Source organism: Sphaerodactylus townsendi, linkage group LG11 (assembly GCF_021028975.2).
Source record: "Sphaerodactylus townsendi isolate TG3544 linkage group LG11, MPM_Stown_v2.3, whole genome shotgun sequence".
NCBI lineage: Eukaryota > Metazoa > Chordata > Lepidosauria > Squamata > Sphaerodactylidae > Sphaerodactylus > Sphaerodactylus townsendi.
In genome coordinates this window covers 33,728,168-33,751,921 of record NC_059435.1, presented here as the reverse complement: position 1 = coordinate 33,751,921, position 23,754 = coordinate 33,728,168, and the positions used below count along the sequence as shown (strand labels likewise).

Here is a 23,754-nt window from a genome sequence, read left to right as displayed (position 1 = left end):
CTCATATCTTTCCTGATCTTTACAGAAGCACACTGTATATCAATTCCTCACTGGCTTCTGGAATAATTCTTGTGCTAAGTACAAACACCTTCACTCTAACCAAGAATCACTTTAAAAAACATTAAGATCTGCAGAGGTTTCCCCCCTCCCCCACATATCTTTTTTAGTTTATATCTCTTTAAAGGCATCCTGAATAACAGAACCACATAGCTGGAATTAAAGATTTAACCAAGCTGTTAAAGTCAGTGGCATTTTATTGCTTTTTTGTCAACTTTGTGAAACATTACAAAAAATAGTTTTTGCAACAGTCATTAATCAAATTGTAAAGGCTGGATTTTTCAATTTACATATCAGAGAAAAATTCATAGGCATTATATAAATTAATAAAATATTGTTTTTTACATTTGGAACAGTGTCAACTTGCTTTGGATTTTATTATAAAAGGAAATATATGTAATTAGAAAAGTGTCATAAAAATTGGAATAAAGTGTATAGTTACACCTCAAGTCCAAGTAAATGTTTTTGTTCAGGTAGATGCTCTGAACACTGGAAGACATGTTTACAAAACAAAGCATCAGTAACAAAAGGGAAAAATATTACAAAGGATGTATCTCCTGATTAATAAACTGCATTATAAAAAAAGGCTATTAAATACATTACTCCAAGACTGCCAATAGTGACAATACGTTCTAAATATGAAAACCTTTATTTTCACATCAAATGTAACCCTTTCCTATAACTGACAAGTTCACTAAAAAGTTTCAAAGTAAAAAAATGCCAAATAGTAAAATCACAAGACATCTGTATTCAGAATACAAGTATACTTTGACACACAACTAGGTGCTTGTACATTCACTAAAACGAATGGTTGCTCACAACGTATGTACAGTATTAAGTAAAGGATGACACCTACAGCAATCATTTTTGACACATTAAATTACTGACCAAATAGAACAAAAAGTAAAATATATTCAGCATATTGTGCTAATGATCTAGACATTCTGAACAGGTGACTTCAATACAAATCATTTACAAAATTTATGTACAATACACAATCCTTTTACACAATGCAGACCAGTGCATTTTTTTTTGTAATGCATCACACCTATCCATGGACATTTTACATTTAAAACCTACCTTTACAAAGGGTACATTTTACAAGACTACTGTACATAGAGATAAATGCATTTGAAATGAGAATAAAATGTAAATGTTCTGTTGGATGCTAAAATCAATGGAAATGCTCAACAGAAAAATATTGCCACACTGGCTTGCACATTGTATGTTACCTTGATCACCTGGTATGACTTACATGTAATATAGTGTGTGATATATAAGAACTGCAAATTAAAGGATAATGAGAATTCACATTGTTAAACATGCTTTGATCCAGGGGTTTTCTCTAAAGGTGGTACCTTCTTCTAGCATAAGGAGCCTTGAACTGGTAGAACATGTCTCTTCTATTAGAAGAAGGTCCCACCATCCATGGAAAAGAACTCTTAAATCCAGTTTTATGTGTTGTAGACTCAAAATGGGATAGTGAGTTTTTAGAAGAAATCAAATTCAAAGTCAGATACTGTCTGTCAAACATTTACCTTTAAAAATAAACATTTAAACTTTTTTTAAACAGTTTCCTTAGGATAGCTCGGCAGTCATGTACACAGGAATCTAATTTCATACACCAGGAGATGAAAAAGGTATATAAAGATGCTTAGATATCTACAGGTTAAATTAAAATATACTGGCTTTAAATTAGGTTTGCTTTAGGTAAATCAGTGCACAGTAAATTACCCCTGCTCATTTGCACCTAGTAAGGCAACATTTATATCTATGTACAGTAACAGCTATGTCCTTCACTGTCTTTCTTTAATACTATCCTTTTTATTACAGAGAAGGAAATAACATTTGTATGAAGTAAAATAAGCAGTAGATTTAGATAGAAATTATCATTGGTGTTTTCAGCATGTCATCAGGACATATCTGATATCAAAAGGTTAAAATATATAAGAATACGTTAACCATAAACAATGGAACAATCAATGTAAACTACTTTGCAAAACATGAGATTCCTGGCACTGGTTAGTATTTTTCTAACAAAAAGAGAATTAAATATGATTCGACACAATTTTCTGATCTTCATTTAAATGACTAAAACACATTAACCTTTTGGCACTGAAAAGCTGATACAAACTATTCAGTAATACAGAATTCTAGGTTTTGAAATCAAAGGGTTAAAATTCAGGACACTCTGTTTGGGTCTTTGCAAATTGTGGGTTTACAGTATTGGAAGACTTTGAAGCCACATACACAGTAACATGGCTTAACAACTCTTTGAAAGCTGCATACACTTACAGACATGATTCTCCCTTGACTGCAGCAAAACAGAATAAATTATTTTAAATATGATTGTTACAGACATTGAACGCGTGTGAGAAAAGGAAAAGTGACGAACTGTCATGATTTTCACATTGTTTAAAAAGTGCATATTAATTGAAGAAGGCTAGCTAAGGCACAAAAGATACAGACAGCCAAGAAGGGGGAAATATAGCCACACTGTTTCCAATTATAGTATAAAAGCGAAACCAAAAGTGCAAAACTAATTTGATGGCGCTTAAGGCCTCAGCTTTTACTTCACTTAAATGGCATTGTTCATACTCCCATGTGTAATGGTTTAGTAGCACAAGCGTTTTATTCAAGTTCAGAAAAAGTTTAGCAGCATTTTTCAAATAAAGGGAATAATCATATCTAATTGTTGACTGATTAAATAGGGTTCTACAAATGACAACACTGCAAATTATGTAAGCTTTATATTTGTGGGATATTCAGAGGGAAATAAAGTCTGGCAAAACATCATTTGCATTATGGAAACATGGTTTACATAACTAGCAATATTTATATTCTGATGTTAATGGCTATTTTCTCGTGGTTTTTTGGTGTGGGAGACTATGTTCATTTTTATAAAAGCAAGAACACTGATAAAAGATATTAACATGTTTATTTTTAAATAAAATGTTTACATTCTGTCAATGCATATATGAAGCTAAATTAATGTTGCACACAATAACCCTAGCCCAATGTTTGCTTAGTACACATGAAAGCTCTCAAGGGCTCATGAAGGTCCCAAAGAAGCAAAGTTTTCACGCCCGTCATAGGAGAAGTCATAGAAGTTCTGCATGCATTTGAGCTTTAAGTGGGGGATCGACTGATTTGGAAGTTAAGACCAATTAATAATTTACTTCCATATAAGTGTATTCTGCATTGATTTAAGTGCTGTTGACTTCATTGGGAGTTACACTGAGCTACACTGTTTAATATATTTTAAAACTAGGTCAGCTATTTTAGTTATATTCCCTAAATTATGCTCTGTTTGCAAAAATCAAACATTTTAAATACCCAAAATATTATTATTTTTTGTACAGAATTAAATATTTAAGCTGTCTGGCCCATATCTTATTAATATGCTATGCCCTTACAGAGCAAGGAATCCGAACTGCAAGTATAAAGCTCATAATTTTACCTGCCAATCTAACAAACACTGATCCTAATACTACAGCAAAAGTTCAACTTATTAAAAAATTAAGGTTTCAGGAATGAGAAACTAGTCTAAAGATTTTACTCACCTCTCTGGACTTATCTTCAGTCGTCAATAGCATTTATGTATGTGCAGAAGAAAGGAACTTATTAGACAATCAGAATCTATGTGAAGTTGCTTACTAAACCAATACAATTCTGTTTATTTTTACAATTTAAACTGGCACCCTAATGCAGAGCCCTACATCTGTGTCTCAGTCCCACAGCCTTGTCTGGGGAAGCAGCCTCATTTGTTTTAGTGGAGACAGTTAGCTAAAAACATGGCATAGAGCGGCAAGCCCTACATCAGAACTCAGTAAGGTCTTCTGGGGTTTTCTATGATGTGGAACATGACAAAAGGATTAGATCTGTGAAGGTATCTACTATACAGTATGAGATGGAAATATTTTTTAAAAAAACACTTTAAATAGCATTGAAATTATATAATTTTCACATGAAGACATTATTCCCACTAATATGAATTTAGGAATCCAATAAATAGCAAAATAAAGTGAGAATGGTTTGAAAATGCAATGTCATGAAATGTCTCACTGGAAATTTGTTCAATGGGAGACTGATGTTGCAAAAACCCAAACAGTAATTGCCTGATACACAGGGCATCAATATCACAATAAATTCTAAAACAGCTATGTATGTAAAGACAATCAATAATTTACAGTTATACACATCTAACATTTATGCATGTAATGGTAACTAAAAAGTAATTTTGAGTTTCCTATTTAAAAAATTAAAATAAAAATTTCACTAAAAATAAATATTTCCAAAGCGATCACAACTTCATTCTTGTCTGAAAAAGTCTTGTTGCTGCACACAGAGTATTCAGACTACAAATTTCAGCACATGAAAGAAGTTCAGAAATCACCCTTGAACATTATATCCTATAAAATGATATAGCCTCAATTTCACTTCTATACTGAGGTTTCAGCATCTACATACTTTGTTTCAGATGCATTTTCCATGTCTATTTTCACACACTCTTCTTTTTCAGCGCTGTTAGAACAATGCAAAAGGTTAGATAAATAAAAACATGCAAAGTTTATGAAGTGGCATCTATATTTTATTTCATTATTGTTTTCTATCATGGAGAGTCTGTCACACACACTTGTCTAAAAAGTATAGTGCAAATAAACAAAATTTAGCCTTCAAGTGCCAATTGTTTATTCTACTCAGTTGTATTATGTAATTTTAAATGAAATGTTTTAACGTTTTATTACCTATATATTTCTCGTGCGTGTGTGTGTGTGTCGGTCAAAGGGACAACTTTAGAAACAGCTAAATGTTCTCATATGCCTTAAATGCTGTGTACCAGAAATCATCACTATATCTCATAGTCAACATGGCCCCATCTGCAGATACTGAAATATGTAGTTTGGGGCTATGTTGACAGAATGAATGTTTTTCTCCAAAACTGGGAAACCCCTGCCCAGAGTTGCAGAAAAATCCAAAACCTTAAAAAGGCTGCCCCCAAAAAACATGAGCTTGCACAGGCAACTGTCTTTCTGCAAGTCTCCTCTTCCCTTTCCTACTGCTGAGATGGTTTCACTGGAGGCATGCAGACAGCCAGGAAAGAAGGGAGAGTTTCCAATGCCCTCGGCTCTCCACTCATGCCCAAACAGCTACTAAGGTGATGGTCCTAGAGACGAGGGGATGAGTAGGATGGGAAGCCTCTGCTAGCCCCATAAAGCTGACATCATCACTAAGGTTGCAGTAGCAGAAGTGGGATGAATAAGGAGGGGGAAACTACCTTTCAGCATCCCCCTTCCACCATCAGACCCATGGAGGGCAGCAGGGAGAGAAACATAAAATCCTCTCCATGAATCTCTTGGTGGAGGGAATGGCAAACTGTCTAGCAAGTGTATTGTCGAAGGCTTTCACGGCCGGAATCGCTTGGGTGCTGTGTGGTTTCCGGGCTGTATGGCCGTGTTCTAGCAGCATTCTCTCCTGACGTTTCACCTGCATCTGTGGCTGGCATCTTCAGAGGATCTGATGTTGGGAAAGCAAGTGGAGTATATATCTGTTGGAGTGTCCAGGGTGGGTGGAGAAACCTTGTCTATGAGTGACAAAGAGGCAACCAGGTCAATAGTTGAGGGCATCTGAATAGAAGTATGAGTAACAATGAAGCCTATAGCCTGGGAGTAACACTGGAGATAGCAAGGTCACTGGTGGGAGCATCTGAATAGAAGTATCCTGGCCTTTGTTTCTTTTGTCTATGGTCATCCTGTGTTTGTGTGGAGCTGGTTAGACACTGTCTTGACTCTAGTATTTTTCAACACTGGCAGCCAAGTTCTGTTCATTTTCATAGTTTCTTCCTTCCTGTTAAAATTGGTCCAGTGCAAGCTTATGCCGCATTTCAATTGGGTTCGCTTCTCTGTGTAGTCTGGACGTAGTGGGTTTTCAGAGTGTGTAGGGATGAGCTGCTGACCCAGCAGCACCGTTCAAGTAGAGCCGGGCTGGGAACACCGGGCGCCCTACGGTCTTCTGGTCGCGACCAGCTCCCCACCCTCACCCGGCGAAGGAGTCACGGGTCATGAACTGCCTGGCTCAAAACCACCGGGTGTCCCAGACAAAGGGACAATGGTCTTGCCCCCAGGTGAGGATTAGGCCCAGACGCTGATGCTCCTCTCCGCACGTAGCAGCCAGGTGAGATCATGCATCACATGATGATCTCTCAGTCTCCCCGGGCCTCCGCAACTTCCGGGATTTTCCGATCCGCCTTCTTCTACACGCCAGCTTTATAATCATAATAAAAGGTGCCAGGAACCAGCACGCTGGAGAGTCGCTTTAGAACATCGACACCTGCTCCCGCTGGCGCTTCCACCTGATGAAACCTCCGCTGGCTTCAGCCTCTTTCCTTTGGCGTAATGCACTTCCTGCGGGATGACTACAAGCTGGTGCCGAAAACCTCGAATCCTCAATCCTCCACCCTTGCTTTACCGCCGCCTGGGAAAGGGCCGCGGTAATCGACTATCCGCTGGATCGGCGCGAGATCCAGGGGACTCCACCTGTCGGTATCGCCTGGCCGCTGGATCGGCGCGATCCAGGGACCCGAAGTTCTAGGACACTCTCTCAGTCCGACGTAAACACCGTAAGTATGGGGAGCTTGCAAAAGCAGGCTTTATGACAAGCACGTTAATCTTAACTAAAAGCTGCGAAGTAAACGCTGCAAGGTCTCCGTGAAGAGAGGGAGCTAGCGCTAAATTGGTTGAGGAGATTGAAGCTCACGTCCATGGTACCCAGAAGTAGGGGGACATTGAATCTTTAATGATTGGGAAAACATCGGGCGACTCTCACACACAGAGCCTCACCGACGATATCACTGCTACTGACGCGGAGGTAATCGTTATGTCGCCATCAGCCTTCGTAGGTCTATGGCTGGCCCTTGCTGTAGATCATCTCCTCCTCACCCCTTCAGCTTCAGTTTCACCCCGGAATTTCTATCTCACTCAAATTGACGCTTCTGTCCTCCCTCTACTTCCTCCCTTGCTTTCCCCGCCTTCACGTTCTCTCATGCCTCGGCCGCCTCCCTTCGCCCGCTTCTTCATTTTCTAAAGCCACCGACTGGCCGGGCGCTTACCGTGAATGGCGCCTGGTTTCAAAACCCTAACAGAGCCGTGATTAGCCACGACATCTGGCAAAGAAGGAAACTCTGGACGGAAGACGCATGCTTCGTAATATCCTGCCGCATGTGCCCTCGGCCTTCACTACACACTTCGGTGATAACGAGGGGAGGATGGCATCATTCGGGCGAAGCTGTCGAAAGTAACGCCCCTAGGTTATAACATTTCACTGAGCCCGCAAGTACGCGGGACGTAGGAATCACTCAGCCCCTATGCGTGAGAGGCATGTTGGAAGCAGTCGCCAGGAACCACCTAATGGTTCCGAGGACTGGAAACCACCTCGTGATGCTTTTAAAACCCTCGCAGACAGTATGTGATCTGGGAAAGTAAGTAACCGCCAAAGTGCGCATACAGCAGAGCAGCCTCTGGCGGGCTTTCATTAATCACCGCCAAGAGCCGCGGGCTGGCGGCTTTCCACTAACCCTAATGCACAAATTGAAACCTGCCGGAGGCCACCCCTGACGGTCGCCTGAATGCGCCTCTACAGCATGCTTTGAAAGTCCCCAGCACCGGACGCCAGCCCAAAGCGAAGGCCCGCAGAAGCCTCCCAGGAACCCTATGCCGAATTTCAGTGAACAGGCTCCAGGGAGGTCTCAAAAGGCAGGTTGACAACGCAGGAGGCCCAGGGCTAACTCCTTAAGCCGCCTCTTTGCCAAAGAGAACGCCTCGCTGAGTGCCGCAGCAGTCACAGGTCTAGGTAGGAACCCGAACAATGTGGCCGACATGCTTAAGGCTTCTGCCAGGATATCGGGTTCTTTCTACCCATCAAGCCAGCCTTCTAGCCATGCGAGTCCTCACGCCATGAGACAGCCCCCCGAGACGAAAGTGTTTCAAATGCACATACAGGACACTTCCGTAAGGATTGTAGGTTGCCCGTGTGGGGGGGCCCTAGTAGCTCAAAACGGAAGGGGTCTCCCTCAGAGGGCTTAAGACCCCAGGGAGGCTCTAAGCACCAGGTGCTTCCTAATACCCGGCTGGGATTCGCGACCACGGCACTTCCCCAGCCCGGAACCAAGGTCCTGTAAGACTCTCAAACCTCTTCCCCCGAGCTTCCCTATGGAGATCTTCGCTGCTCCAGCTCAGTGTAGTGATCCCTATCCCCATCGGAGACCATTGGGCTGGTCTTTGCCAAAGCTTCTGCCGCCAGCCCAGGATTTCGCCTATCATCCCAGGGGTCATCGACTCCATCGCCACCAGGGAAGCCATCCACATCCAGGTGTGTGGGATAAACATCCCGCAGGGAACTGCCAAGTTCATCCGGGATCATCCTGCCCCTATGCTTTCACCGAAGTCCCGACCTAAGTTCAAGCTAATCTAAATCTCGCTGTTTGCTCCCCCCCCCCTACCGCCTATACTTCCTGCTCTGCTAACCCCTTTCTACTTCCAAAGTCACCATGCTTCCTCCGCCTAGTGCTCCTATAGAGTGGCACGAGATTTCGTAAATCTCTGCAGAGTCCACAGTCACTGAATTGCCACAGAAAGAAATGCTGGACGGGAAGAGAACGCCAACATTCTGGCACTATGCTCCAGTCCGGCTCCCATTAACCAAGAGGACTGGCCGCTTTGAACCTCCTTTCCTCAGAATGCCCCATAGCCAATCTACAGGACAATGAGGCATTTTGGAAAGGGAAGATGCTCTCGCGACAATGGCCTTAAGCCCAAAGTCCTTTTCATGAAGAAGAAGCCCCCCTTGGCCCCTCTCTCCAGCTGTAAGGTTCAAAACCAGGATCTCATAGCCTCTGAGCCTGTGCAGTAAAGCCCTAAGCTCAAAGCTCCCAGTGGCAGCAAAATCAGGCCAGTACCTCAGGGGAAAGCAGGATCAAGCAGCCTGCAAAGGAATCGCCCTGCAAGATCCAGGAGAGCAAGACCCTTCAAATCAGAGATGCAATCCTCCCTCATTACTTTTATATGTGCTCTGTATGCCTATATATGTTCTTGTAAAGTGTTCTGTCTCTTCCTCACAGAGAATTTTAAAGTTTTCCCTCTCATAAGAGTGGGATTTTTTCCCATTGCTTCTAAGCTACGCCTTGCCCCTCACAATTAAAGTTTTTTTCCTTTTGATTATGTGTGCCAGTGCCCTGAAAGTTGTTTCCTACCCATTACAGCATCAGCCTTGAGCCGGACACAGCTCGCTGCGATGTTCCCTAGGGGGGATGCCTGGTGGAGCCTGCTTCGAGTACAGGCCTCCATCTTAGTTAAACCCTCAAATTCTTTCTTTTAAAGCTTTTCCTTTGAGAACCTTTTTTTCTTTGGCTGTCTTGAGCCTACATTACCACATTGATGCAGTGAAGCTCTATATATGTTTTCTTAGTATGGAGCCAGAATTATTTCCGGGTGTCTCCCACATCTTCTCCGCTGGCCAACCCCTGGCTAGTCACAATGCCTGGGGCTCTCTCAGCCACATTCTATCTTTACACAGCCTCCGGGCTGTGAAGGTAGGAAGCCAGTTCAAACCGCCTGTTGTCTCTTTACAGGAGGGGAAGGTAGTTCCAAACCCCCCTCCCCTTTCTTTCTTTCTTAAGGCACTTTGTATTGTCTCCTGAATTCACTCCCCTAAATTTCCTCCACTTCCAGGAGCTGTCTCTCCTCCCTCCTTCCTTTTCTGTATTTTTTTTCTTCTCAACCAGCAAAAGGGCGGGAGGGCCAATTGGCTGACTCTCGGCCCTCCCCTGGATTGGGAAAATCTGGGCCCATCCCCTGGTAATCAAGAGCACTGCCAGGACACAGGTCCCAAGTTAAGGGGTTGCTGCAAACACAGATCCACTCCATGATCTGGTGGGTGGTGGTTTGCCACAGCGCAGGGCAAGCTGTATGAATTCAGCTTGCAGGCCTCCTGGCGCTGACCGGGCTGCCTTACAGGAGCCAGGTCTCAAGCGTGGCAGCATCTCCCTCAAGATAATTCGACATTACAAATTCAGCACTATTCCAGCCTCTCGCTGCAAGTAACCATCAAGGTCAACGGTAAGTACATTTTCCCCAAGTAGAAGAAAGACCCTCCCCCCTCTTTGTGTGTGAAATTTACCCCTTAATCGCCTGATTGCTTGTCTCCGGATGCATCCATCACCCAAAAGCACATCCAAGCCCTCCTTCTTTGTAAGTTGCAAATTAAGCATGCACACCCACAATTCCACTCTCAGGGTCCGCTATAGCGCCTTTCCCTCCTCGAGGTACTGGGACTCCTCGCTTTTGACGCGACTCCTGATGACGCTTCTGAAGCCAGCTTCCATCAGGATCGCCTACCCTCTGCCCTTTCCCAAGGTCAAAACAATTCTAAAGCAAAGAGGAGTAGGGTGGCCCCCCAGTAGATTGCATTTCAGTGCAACCTTCACGCAGGCTGCAAAATAAGCCTTCTTATATTAAAACTCTAACTCAAAACAAAACTCGGACTTTGACCTCCCTCCCGCCATCCGGGCCAGGAACCGGGAACCTTGGCGTGGACGACCCGCCCCTCCCATAACCTGGGAAGGGGGGGTGTGTTTCAGTCCTTCTTCCTACAGGTCCCCTGTGGGATTCCCGGAATTTCGCCATGACCGGCCAGCCCATGGAATGGCGCCAGGAGGAAATCCAACCTTTCATCCCGAGATGTGGAACATCAGATCTTCTGGAGTGATCTCACTTCCGCTGCCCCAACGGAGACGCCGACGCACTGGACGGGTCCAAAGACCCGGATTAATCTGGGGGATGCTCAAGGCAACCACCAGCCAAGCTTCAAGAGCTGCCTGCGCCTAGCAAGGCTATCCCGGAGACACCCGAGAGGGTCTCTGCGGTGCTGCCATCTTTAAGCGATCATCACCGCCAACTCGCAGCAGTCACCATTCTCTGCGTTCGCTCTGTTCTCTCTGCCGGGTGGCAGTCGGCCACCCCCCCATGATGAGCTTTGACCAGGACCAACATCTTGGGAGCACTAACGGCTGTCCGCCAGCCAACGCTGGCCCTTCTTCTACCTGGGCTGCAGCTATGACTTTTCAGAGGTTGACGCTTGTGTGTCGCTGCTCTCTCAATCTACAGCCATTCTCTCTCCCTCTCTGTCTTTCCCCTGGCTGGAGTTTGAAGTTGCAGCCAGGAACATTCCTGATAGGTTAACCTTTTGGAACTCTCCTCGCCCGTTTCCCCAGCCACCTGATTGTTAATATCGAACATGCCTTCTCTTCGCGAGCCTTGCTCGTGAGAGTCACTGAACTTGCAATGCTAAAGCACTATCAGTAGCTCTCTCTCTCTACGCTCTTGAGAAATCCATGGACTCTCTACCACCATCGCCTAAAGGCTTTGTAGCCAAACAGCAAGAGCCGCAGCATTGGATAACCATGCAGCCATGGGCTGCCCCCTCTTTTCCTTTCTTTCATCACCTAGCTACCTTTGTATTATTGTCGGTGAATATGTTTATTATTTCCGATTCTACATGATGCCCTTTGGAGCCGAATCGCACTCCAAAGGAATTATTGGAGTACTGTAACCCAGCTGGGATCGTGTGGGAAGTTATTGCATGCTTCTTAATTTTTAGAAGTTATGTTATTTGCGTTGCTGTTGCATCCGCCTCGTCGGAACTCTCTGCTGTACCGCCTCACCATCGCCCTGCCTCTGTCAGGCTCCACTCGAAGCCCACGCCACTGGCCGCCCCAGTCAGCCCCTTCCCTTCGGGCCCCTTTTGCCGGAGCGACGCTACGGCTCCCAGCCAAGGCGGAGAGCAGTTTCGCTGACTTCCCTTGTGGGAATCCCCCTGACTTACTTCCTGTAACACCAAGACTATCGGCCGCTCTGGCTCAGGTGTGCTCCCCATGGTCCACCAATTCCTACCTCCTCAACTGCCTTGGATGCTCTGGTCTCCGAAAGCAACAGAGTTTCGCCAAGCCAATCTTAGATAATCGCGTACGCCATTGATTGGTTTCGTCATTGTTGATTCATATGAAAGTGCATGAGCTGCCAGATAACCGGTACTACTGTTCAATTCTGCATTGGTTTGATTGTCATGCGTTCTATTATTGGATGCTTTCTGCCTTTGCTCGATGCATATCTACTTTTTGCCTGTAATCGCAGTGCAAGAAAACCCTTTGACTTTCCCTTTACATCGCGAAATCCGCTAAGTTCTAATAGTTGTAACAAGCAGCTCGGCCAGCTTGGCTAAACCGGGCGGAGGAGGTGAGCGGAGCCCTTTAAATCGCCCCCCCTCAACAATTCGGGCTCTCCCTTCTAAATGTAAAAAAGGAGGAGATAGGGATGAGCTGCTGACCCAGTACAGCACCGTAAGTAGAGCTGGAACACCGGCTCCTACGGGTCTTCTCTTTGGGTCGCACTGCCTCTTCCTCACCCCTCACCCCCCTCGATGAGTCACGGGTCATGAACTGCTGGCCTGGACTCATACAAACTTCACCGGTGTGTCCCAGACAAAGGGACAATGGTCTTGCCCCCCAGGTGAGGATTAGGCCCAGACGCTTGGATGCTCCTCTCCTCGCATCGTATGGGCAGCCAGGGTGAGATCATGCATCAAGCTATGATGATTTCTCAGTCTCCCCGCTCTCCCGCCTCCGGATTTTCCCCCGATCCGGGCCTCTTCTACACGCTTAGTAATCATATAATAAAAGGTGCCAGGAACCAGCACGCTGGGAAGAGTCGCTTAGGAACACGGACACCAAGGCTTCCCGCTGCTGGCGCTCTCCACCAGATGAAACCTCCGTGATCTCAAATTTTCCTTTATGTAATGACTCTCTGCGTGGGATGAACTCACAAGAGTGGTCCAGAATTTCTGCTTTTTTTCAAATAATATTCTATGTCCAGGTTGGGTTTTATCATGTGTTCTGCTATTGCTGATTTTTTTTCTGGCTGAAATTAGTCTGCAGTGCCTTTCGTGGTTCTTTTGATACGCGGTCTGTGCGTACCATGCTTGGTGGTTCCTATTGCGGTAGACTTGTCCACAGCTGCATGGTATGCAATAGACTCTTGCAGTAGCTAAAGGATCCCTCTTTATCCTTTTGCTGAATGTAGCATCTGTTGAATTCTTCTTAGTGGGTCTGTAGGATTGCTTTGTAGGTTGTGCTTCTTCATCAGTTTCTCCAATGCGATCAGTGGTTCCCTTGATGTATGGTAAGAACACTTTCCCTCTAGATGGCTCTCTTTATCTTTTGTTCATGTGGCTTGTTCTTGGTCTTGCAGCCCTTCTGGATTTCTGTATTAGAGAGTAACCATTGAGCCTGTAGAGCCCTGTTTAGGTGATTCAATTCATCTTGTAGGAGGTGAGGTTCACAGTGATTGCTCATGCACGATGTACCCAAGTTTTTATGGTGCTCCTTTTTTGCCCTGGATGGTGATTGGAGTTTTTGTGTAGATATCTGTCTGTGTGCGTAGGTTTTCTGTATACTGTGTGTCCCAATTGCTGGTTTGGTTTGCGGATGACTAAAACATCTAAAAATGGCAGTTTTCCTTCATTTTCTTTTTCCATAGTAAATTGGATGTTTGGATGGATCTTATTGATATGGTCCAGGAACTTGTTTAGTTCTTCTTCTCCGTGGCTCTTACCATACATCAAGGGAATCACTGATCGCATTGGAAAACTGATGAAGAAGCACAACCTACAAACAATCTACAGACCCACTAAGAAAATTCAACAGATGCTACGTTCAGCAAAGGATAAGAGGGATCCTTTAGCTACTGCAGGAGTCTATCGCATACCATGCAGCTGTGGACAAGTCTACATAGGAACCACCAAACGCAGCGCACAGACACGTATCAAAGAACACGAAAGGCAATTCGCAGACTATTTCTAGCCAGAAAATCTGTGCTAATAGCAGAACCACATGATAAAGTCCAACCTGACATAGAATACTATTATTTGAAAAAACAGAAATTCTGGACCACTCTTGAAAGCCACTACATGGCCAGACTACACAGAGAAGCAATTGAAATCCATAAGCACATGGACAATTTTAACAGGAAGGAAGAAACCATGAAAATGAACAGAACTTGGCTGCCAGTGTTGAAAAATACTAGAGTCAAGACAGTGTCTAACCAGCTCCACACAAACACACAGGATGACCATAGACAAAAAAGAAAACAAAGGCACAGGATACTTCTATTCAGATGCTCCCACCAGTGACCTTGCTATCTCCAGTGTTACTCCCAGGCTATAGGCTTCATTGTTACTCATACTTCTATTCAGATGCCCTCAACTATTGACCTGGTTGCCTTCTTTGTCACTCATAGACAAGGTTTCTCCACCCACCCTGGACACTCCAACAGATATATACTCCACTTGCTTTCCCAACATCAGATCCTCTGAAGATGCCAGCCACAGATGCAGGTGAAACGTCAGGAGAGAATGCTGCTAGAACACGGCCATACAGCCCGGAAACCACACAGCACCCAAATGTCTAGCAAGTGATTGGTCCAACCAGTGTGGTATTTACCCCTCCCAAATCTTGAGGGTCTCCACTAGTAAAAAGGATAATTTTCAGACCAGCCTGAAGCATGCAATCACCAAAACTAGGAGCAAGGGGGAAAATGTTCCCACCCTTTGCCACAGAGGAATATTTCAAAAGCAACCATTTCATGTCTTCAGATTACTACTACGTAGTATTAATAATGGGATTTGCCCCAAACCCAGAGGTAAATAAGGAGGTTATTTTTCCAGCATAGTACATCTTTTACTTTCTCCTGGAAACAGCTGAACACCCTTCAGTTTCAAAAACAGTTTGCCATGTGGCATTTGGGGCTACTATTAAAAAAAAAAACCTGGCAAAGCCTCCTGGGTTTTACTACAGTGGTGTTACTGTTCTTTGGGCTCAACTCTAATGTGATTTCACATCTTTTCTTTGTTCAAATTGTTAATAGAAACTTATCATATATTCAAAATATTAATATATGATCAAAACAAATTATTTCCACAGCTAGCATCTACTTAACAAAAGCAAAAATACAATCAGAAATTGTGAGTAATTATAAGCTACCTCAAGTTAGACTTTGTTACTTTGCAATTCTCTGTGTTCATGGAAAGAGCCTTCCACTGTGCAGTTTTGGCCATTTCATCTGATATGTTTACAACAGAAGGATCAACGCTAGACAACAAACACATTTTGATTAGTACTCAGTGCCTTGCAATAGCTTTAATTATGTGTCATGCTGTTTATTTCATTTGAGCCTTAGGTTATCTATTTACACAGCCACCAGAAGAATGTTTAATTTAATACAGTTCTAAAGATTGTATTTTTTTTTACCAACGAACTATAATAAAGGTTGCAAAGTTAAAAGGTATGTTTTAAACAGCAAAAAGTATGCTTAACTTTTCAGGTGAATTCAACTATAGAATGTAATTGAAGTATTCATAGAAATGATGTTTGACTACTAATGCCAAGTCAGAATCCAAATCAAATTGATAATTTCTTCTTTCAACAGAACATATAGGAACAACTGTAACCGTTATTTTTTTTAAGAATCTCATAGGACTTATTTCACTATGTTTGTTTATGCAGTATCTTGTATTTTGCAAAGACATTTTAACATACGTCTTGGATTTGTACTAAGGCTTGTATTTAAATTTACAATGCAATAATTCCACAATAAAATGGCTAAATGGAGAGTGAACACTTTTTCTTGTATGTAACTGGATAACTACAAGTCTTAGCAAAAAGGGGTCTTTTCTGTGATAAATTGATTAAAGCTTGGTATTCCATTACAGCTTTGTCAGAAGCACTTGAAATTCATACCTCTTTGAGGAAAGATAACAACATTGTCAAAACAATCCCTTTCCCTTAACTTTAAGCAGGCATAGATACCCTTTGGAAGTGAAAAGGATACTAAACTACTGATTCAGACTGCTTTAAACACTGTAAAGGCACAAGTGCTATAGCTTTCAAGCTAATCAGAGTCAGCCTTTCATATTCTCCCTTCTAAAGAGGGATTCTTGCTTGAATTTGTCATAAACCCAGTCTGAAAATTTTACTAAGTCACAAATTAATAACTATGGAAGCAAACCTTCCTATCTACTTAGAACTCAGTTCCATTTTATTCAGTGGCGCTTATTTCCAAAAACATGTTCTGAGGATTACAGCCAAAATTACATACGTCTGGACTTAAAAGTAAATAAGCATGTGTGTTATTTGTGGAATTTAAGAAATTTGGCCAGTTTTGCTATCAAAGATTATTTCAATGTTAAGCATATACCTTTAGGAAATGTTCAGACTTAAAAAAATTGTTTAGGTAGCTGGTAAACATATGGCTCAGGTAACTTATATTTAGTATCTTCAATGCCTTTCATATCAGTAGCCATGCATGCCACCACACTACAAAGAACTGACCAAAACAGTTTCTTCACCCTGAGAGCTGGTTGGAATTGAGTCATCGGATCTGTTCAAAAGGGTCATGTGAGTAAGAAATAAGTAATTTGAAAACATAAAACAATTAGCTTATTTATAAAGATATCATTAACTCCTCCGAGAGCATATTCCCCAGCTAATGGAATCCCAGATTTTGCAATGTTCATTCAAGTGTGTTAAAATATGTCATTTAAGGCAACATCAAATATAAAAGCTATATAAAATTTAAATGAAAATAGGGATATATCACACCTGTATTTTAGAGCTTTCACAGGAATCTCTAACACATCGCTTCTTCCAAATGGAAGGTGTACAGTTTCACTGTCCACTGTCTGAAACATTCGTTCAGCTTCCTGAAAGTTACACATTATCCAATACATATTTAACAAGTTATTTTAAGCTACAAGAACCAGAAATCTAAAACAAGGTCCTGTATAATGTAAAAACAGAGACACATGGCCACAAAGATGTACTTTGAGTACATAATTGTACTACAACATCATTGCACCTAGTTACATCCAGTACCTATCCACAGTCATATTTGGACCACAAACTAGAATCCCTGGGACAAGCAGTGACGTTCAAGTTTTCTTCACATAGAAATTGCTCTCAATGTTATTTAACAAGCTCACCCTAGTATCTGGGTAAACTTCAGCAGTGGCTTTTAATGAAGTTCACAAACCTCTTACAAGGGGGGGAACTAGTGGGCCACCCAACAAGACTGACAACTTTGGCGACCTATAGAAATTTAAAGGGTTTACTAAGCCAAACTCTAGATATAGTTCAATTCTATTCACCAGTACTTGTACAGCACATGTGAAATCTAAAGGGAGGATGGATCCAGGATTTCAGAACTGAGCAAGCAGAAAAGTTATTTTTCTCCAAGTAAGAGTTGTTGCACTACTTGTTTATGACATGCTCCCACTTCAAAATAAAGCAAAAATCTAGAAGTTCCTCAAAGACTACCAATGTTGATTTCAATATGTGCTTTCAGCTGACCCATAACAGGTCATGTTGAAATAAATGCTGGTAGTCTTTAAGGTGCCACTGGACCTGTGTTTTATTTTGGTAAAACAGACTAAAAACGCTAACCCCTTCTGAAATATCCCACTTCAGAGTGTAAATTAATCTTCAGTCAGCCTTAAAGAAGTCCCAGTACATGCAGTGGAAGCCTTTGCATGCCTAATAGTTTAGTCTTAAGTAGAAAACCTTTCTTTTAAGGGTTTACAAAAGTGGCTCAGGTTACCTGACACATATAATAAGGGCTGGAATCCAAACTGTAGGCAGTATTCTGCTTGCTGAGCTCCACCTCTTACAGATATCCCCTGTACCTTCCACAGTTGTGCCCCATATCCCTAAAGCCAGAAACCATGTGGAACAGCACCCGATGACATAACTATTGTACTCTTCTATCCAATAGTGGTATTGGCTTGTGCATACTGGAAACAGGTTCAGCAGTGGTATATTTTAAGTTTTGCTCTCATTAAATGTTAATATTTAATTACTTACTTCATTTATGGCCTGCCTTTCTCACAAAGACACAAAGTGGATTACAAAAATTTAAACCAACAATACAATAAAAATACCTACAATACTCTAGTAAATTAGCACAGACATTAAACTGTATTCTAAAGTGTATTAGACCCTGATAAAAATGTCCCCTTTGAAAAATGCCCTCTAAATGTCATCCATTTTGCATATTCTATGGACTGGAGAAACCTCCTTGACCTCATCAAATATTCCACAAAGTGAGGGCACAAGCTGCTAATACACAGGTATGGGCAGGCATTGTTCTAATCAGTTTCAAAAGTCCTTGCAGCATAACTTGAGATTGGCTTATAGCTGAGATTTTTATTAATATCATGGCTTAGAGCTCATGAATATATTTTGTAAAACCAATAACATTTCCTGCTATTGTATTTCTACTCATACAGATTCTGAAATGGTACAGGACTGATCATAAAAAGGATCTACAGCTTTCATTTTTTAAAGTAATGTATTCTTATGTTAATATGACTGTTCTACTTACTTCCTTTGCTTTTTTCTTTTTGTCATCTTCCTTCTTCTTTTTACTTTCTGGCATAAGATCATCAAGCCAACTGAGTTCCCGTTTGGTGAAACACAAATCCATAAGTTTGCGAATGAAAACCAGAGCTAATACCTTAAAAACAATTTTTAAAGACCATGTACAGATCAGTACACTACAGAGAAAATCAAAACGAACTAATAGCTTGATCCCTTTCTTCCTGCTAGAAAGAAATCCACTAACAGTACGCCCTCAGCAACTGGGAAAACAAGGAGTGGGCACAGCAAAACTTGCTTCTCTTGCTCCCTGCCAGTGAACACACCATTCTGAATTATCCTGTGCCAGATAAGTGCATAGAGGAAAGGATAAACACTGTGGTCCCTGAAGGAAGTCATGTTACCAAGGGCCACTGAATAGTTGCACAACTTCCATCCTAGTGAGGGAAGATCAGTCTGGCCATAAATGGAAGCAAAGCTTATTTACAAATAATCCCTTCATGGTGAGCATTGTCAACCTGTCTTCCACCATCTTACAGCGCAATCCAGATGGGATGGGGGAGTGCTGCAGCAGCAGCTTCAGAAGGTGTGGAAAGGAAGAAATCTGAAAACCATCCTGCTGCCTAAAGCACTACATACCCGAAACAAGCTTACGCCTCACATTTGTGTGGGAAAAGCCTGCAAACTCGGAGGAAGGCATTCCCAGGCTGGAATGCCAGTGGAAGCCAACTAAAATTACCTCCACCCTCAGGAATGCCCCGGCTCACCTTACCCTGCTCTGCCATCCGCTTGGACACCAACATAGCTCTGCAGCCACACCCATTTCCAGGTTTGCCTACCGTGGAGCTGTGAAGCAGCTGGATGCTGGTGTTTTTGCTTTCTCTGCCAGCATGGGTGACCCTTACACTGGTGGAAGGGATAAATGTACTGGTGCAGCCCTCTGCCACTCTCAAAACCCATTTCCCTTCCCCCCATGGATTGGGCTGCCTTCTTCTGTGCCTTGCCTCTTAGTTTATGAGCTGGGGAGAGAGTCTGAGGTTCCATTGAGCCTTAGGTTTTTTTAAAAAAACAACCCTCCAGTACAGAAATAAAATTACATAAAACAGAATTCTAGTGAACTGTTCTTTGAGTCTAGAAACTAGTTTAGCAAAAATAATAGTTGATAATGGAATGTTCTTGGTTAACTTACCATCATAGGAAAAACAACAGCAGCTGCAGAGGCTTTAATTGCCCACAGAAGAACAAGACAAGTAAGCTGAACTACTGTAAATATATGGACCTTCCAGAGAGGCACATACCGCAGGTAGATCAAATCCGGCTGATGCTTGGCAGGCATTCCAAACAGTTTGATGCGATCAAAAAACTAAATTTAGAAGAAAAAAATTAGAAAATCCTTGAAGAAAATTAAAATATGCAAATGTATAAATATGAAGTTAGGTAGCATTGGTCATTTCCATATAAAACACTGGTTCAGTCAAATATTGGCCAAATATTTAAAGCATTAATGTTAAATTCTTAACTGTTGCGATATCTTCAAAAGAGTTGGTTAGCTTATGAAAAATTCTGATCAACTGTTTATATTTCACAATGTTAGGCCCCCTAAAATTTGAATTGTCTTTCTGAAACAAGCATGTTTTAGAAAAGTTCCGTCTCACCCTCTTCCCATTCCAGAATATTTACTTAGGAAGTAATTCTTTTACATCATCTTTTTCCCTTGAATAATCTAGTAACAATTTGGGGGAGAAAGTAGGAGAACTATCATAAACAAATTGCTCCTCCTTGTTACCCTGGTCTGACTTAACAATAATTTTAAAAGGATATTAGTCTCCTCTATGGGTTTCTGTCTCAGGAATGCCAAGCAATTGGCCTTACAACAATATTGTTCCAAGTGTATATATCTTTCACTGTAAACATTAATTGCATCTGCTTATATGAGAAAGAGTAAGATACAAAGATACCAGTAGAGTAGGAGTTAACCCTGCCCTCATCCTTTCATGATCCATTACTTGAAAGTGAAAGCAGGTTTTGCTTCCTTTAGGAAGGAAGGAAGCGAGGAACATAGCAATGTGCATGTGACAAGGGATAGTGTCTACAAAAGACTTGAGGGTAAAGCACATAAATCCCAGGTTAAGGACAGAGACAGGGTATACAGGTGTCTCTATGCTAATAGTAGAAGCATTCGACCTAAAATGGGGGAGCTAGAGTACAGAGTTTTGAAGGAGGACTTTGATATAGTGGGCATTACAGAGACATGGTGGAATGAGGAGAACCAGTGGGATGCTGTTATACCAGGCTAAGCAGGGCTCTATAGGAAGTTGATAGGTATTGGATGACATTGGGGGTGAGAGTTGCCTTTTACATCATCAAGAGAGCATAGTATCACATAAAAAATAGACAATTTGGCAAAGGGAGCTGGTTGCCCTACAGAATCACTGTGAGGATATCAATACTCAGGTGTGAAGGATACAGTTTAATATTAGGAACATATATTATCGTCCCCCTGACCAAAGTGCACAAGAGGATTCTGAGATGGAAAAAAAGAAATTAGAGAGGCCAACCAACAACAAAATGTAGTGGTAATGGGTGATTTTAACTATCCCCATATAAACTGGAAAAAATGCATGTTCAGGTCATAGTAAGGGAGAGAGCATTCCTGGATATGCTAAATGACTGTGGCTTCGAGCAGATGGTTGTGGAACCAACCAGGGGAGAGGTGATCCTAGATCTAATTCTATGTGGGACCTAGCAAACCTGAATTGCAAGGAAGTCAGTGTTGTTGGAGCCGATAGGGAACAGCGATAATTCACAATGTTGTCCAGATTCAGTAATCTCCAAGAATCGCGAACAAGTGGCAACTACTAATGTAGTTACATTCGCCTTCAGAAAGGGAAATTTCTCAAAGATGAGGGGGATAGTGCGCAGGAAGCTGAAAGGGAAAATCAAGAGAGTCAAAACTGTCCAGGATGCTTGGAGGTTATTTAAAAAACACAGTCTTAAAAAGCTCAGCTGGAATGTGTTCCACAGGTTAGAAAAAAAGGCAGCACCCAGTCCAAAAAAAGAAAGCTTCACCATGGTTAACAAGAGAGGTTGGAGGAAATTATCAAGAAAAAAAGAAAATGTCTTTTAGAAAAATGGAAGTCCAGTTTGGCTGATGCAAAGAATATGGAGAGGGAACACAAATGGTGGCAAAAAGAGATAGCAAGTTGGGGATGGAGCTGTAAGGGAGGCAAAAAAGGATTTATGAGGAACGCATGGTCATCGCGAACATCAAGACCAGCAACAAACCAGTTCTTTCAAGGTACATCAAAAGCAGGAAGCCAGCAAGGGAAGCGGTAGGCCCAAGTTAGATGACAAAGGAACAAAGGGTGTGCTAAAAAAGATGGCAGGGGAGATTGCAGAGAAGCTGAATGAATCTCTTTACATCTGTCTTTCACTCCAAGAGGAGGTGAGGAACATTCCTGCACCTGGAACCAAGCTTCTAACCCAGGAGGCTAATCCGAGGGAACTAGCGAAGATAGTGGTAGACAAGGAAGAAGTTCTGGCAGCCATTGATAAACTAAATGTTACTTCAAATCCCCTGGCCCAGATTGCATCACCCAAGAGTTCTTAAAGAGCTCAAGCTATGAAATTGCTTCAGATCTTTCTCACTCTTTAATATGCAACTTCTCCCTGAAATCAGGCTCCATCCCTGAAGACTGGAAGATGGCCAATGTCACGCCACTCTTTAAGAAAGGATCTTAGGGGGACCCTGGAAATATACAAGGCCAGTCAGTTTGACATTCTGTTCCTTTCTGGTAAAATTAGTAGAATCTATCATTAAAGATAAAATTATAAAACATGTAGAAAAGCAAGACCTGCTGAGAAAGAATCAGCATGGCTTTTGCAGAGGCAAATCCTGTCTTACAAACTTACTAGAGTTCTTTTGAGGGGTGTAAACAGGCATGTGGACAGGGAGTAAACCGATTGGACATTGTCTACTTGGATTTCCAAAAGGCTTTTGACAAAGTTCCTCACCAGAGACTATTGAGAAAAACTCAGCTTAATGAAGGAATAAGAGGGGAAGTCCTCCTATGGATTAAAAAAACTGGTTGAGAAACAGGGAAACAAAGAGTGGGTGTAAATGGGAAGTTCTCACAATGGAGAGATGTGGGGAGTGGTGTCCCCCAAGGATCCGTTTTGGGACCAGTGCTCTTTAACCTATTCATAAATGATCTGGAAGTAGGGGTGGGTAGCGTGGTGGCCAAGTTTGCAGATGATACCAAATTATGTAGGGTGGTGAGAACCACAAAGGATTGCGAAGAGCTCCAAGCCGACCTTGATAAATTAGGTGAGTGGGCTCAGAAATGGCAAATGCAGTTCAATGTAGCAAAATGTAAAGTGATGCACATAGGGGCAAAAAATCCAAACTTCACATACACGCTACAGGGGTCAGTGCTATCAGTCACAGACCAGGAAAGGGATTTAGGCATCTTAGTTGATAGTTCCATGGGAATGTCAACTCAATGCATGGCAGCTGTGAAAAAGGCAAACTCTATGCTGGGGATCATTAGAAAAGGAATTGAGAATAAAACTGCAAAGATTGTCATGCCCTTATATAAAGCAGTGGTGCGACCGCACTTGGAGTACTGTGTCCAGTTCTGGTCGCCGCATCTCAAAAAGGATATTGAGGAGATAGAAAAAGTGCAGAGAAGGGCAACAAGGATGATTGAGGGACTGCAGCACCTTCCCTATGAGGAGAGGCTGCAGCGTTTGGGACTCTTTAGTTTGGAGAGGAGGCGGCTGAGGGGGGATATGATTGAAGTCTACAAAATTATGCATGGGGTAGAAAATGTTGACAGAGAGAAATTTTTCTCTCTTTCTCACAATACTAGAACCAGGGGCATTCATTGAAAATGCTGGGGGGAAGAATTAGGACTAATAAAAGGAAACACTTCTTCACGCAACGTGTGATTGGTGTTTGGAATATGCTGCCACAGGAGGTGGTGATGGCCACTAACCTGGATAGCTTTAAAAGGGGCTTGGACAGATTTATGGAGGAGAAGTCGATTTATGGCTACCAATCTTGATCCTCTTTGATCTGAGATTGCAAATGCCTTAACAGACCAGGTGATCGGGAGCAACAGCCGCAGAAGGCCATTGCGTTCACATCCTACATGTGAGCTCCCAAAGGCACCTGGTGGGCCACTGCGAGTAGCAGAGAGCTGGACTAGATGGACTTTGGT

General features: G+C 42.5%; 1 protein-coding gene across 7 annotated transcripts in view; it reads right to left on the bottom strand.

The window, feature by feature from the left end:
• Positions 1-236: 236 nt before the first annotated feature.
• Positions 237-23,754, bottom strand: part of SLC4A7 (solute carrier family 4 member 7) — a 102,871-nt gene continuing 79,353 nt past the window's right edge. For 5 of the 7 annotated variants that reach the window (XM_048511637.1, XM_048511640.1, XM_048511643.1 and 2 more), the window contains 5 exons: positions 19,722-19,895; positions 18,540-18,671; positions 16,763-16,863; positions 15,146-15,253; positions 237-4,581 (listed from right to left, as the gene is read on the bottom strand). In XM_048511637.1, coding sequence (XP_048367594.1) covers positions 4,500-4,581; positions 15,146-15,253; positions 16,763-16,863; positions 18,540-18,671; positions 19,722-19,895 — 597 coding nt within the window. In that variant the 3' untranslated portion in view covers positions 237-4,499. The remainder of the gene's footprint in view (positions 4,582-15,145; positions 15,254-16,762; positions 16,864-18,539; positions 18,672-19,721; positions 19,896-23,754) is intronic. The other 2 variants (XM_048511639.1, XM_048511642.1) reach the window with 2 other exon arrangements.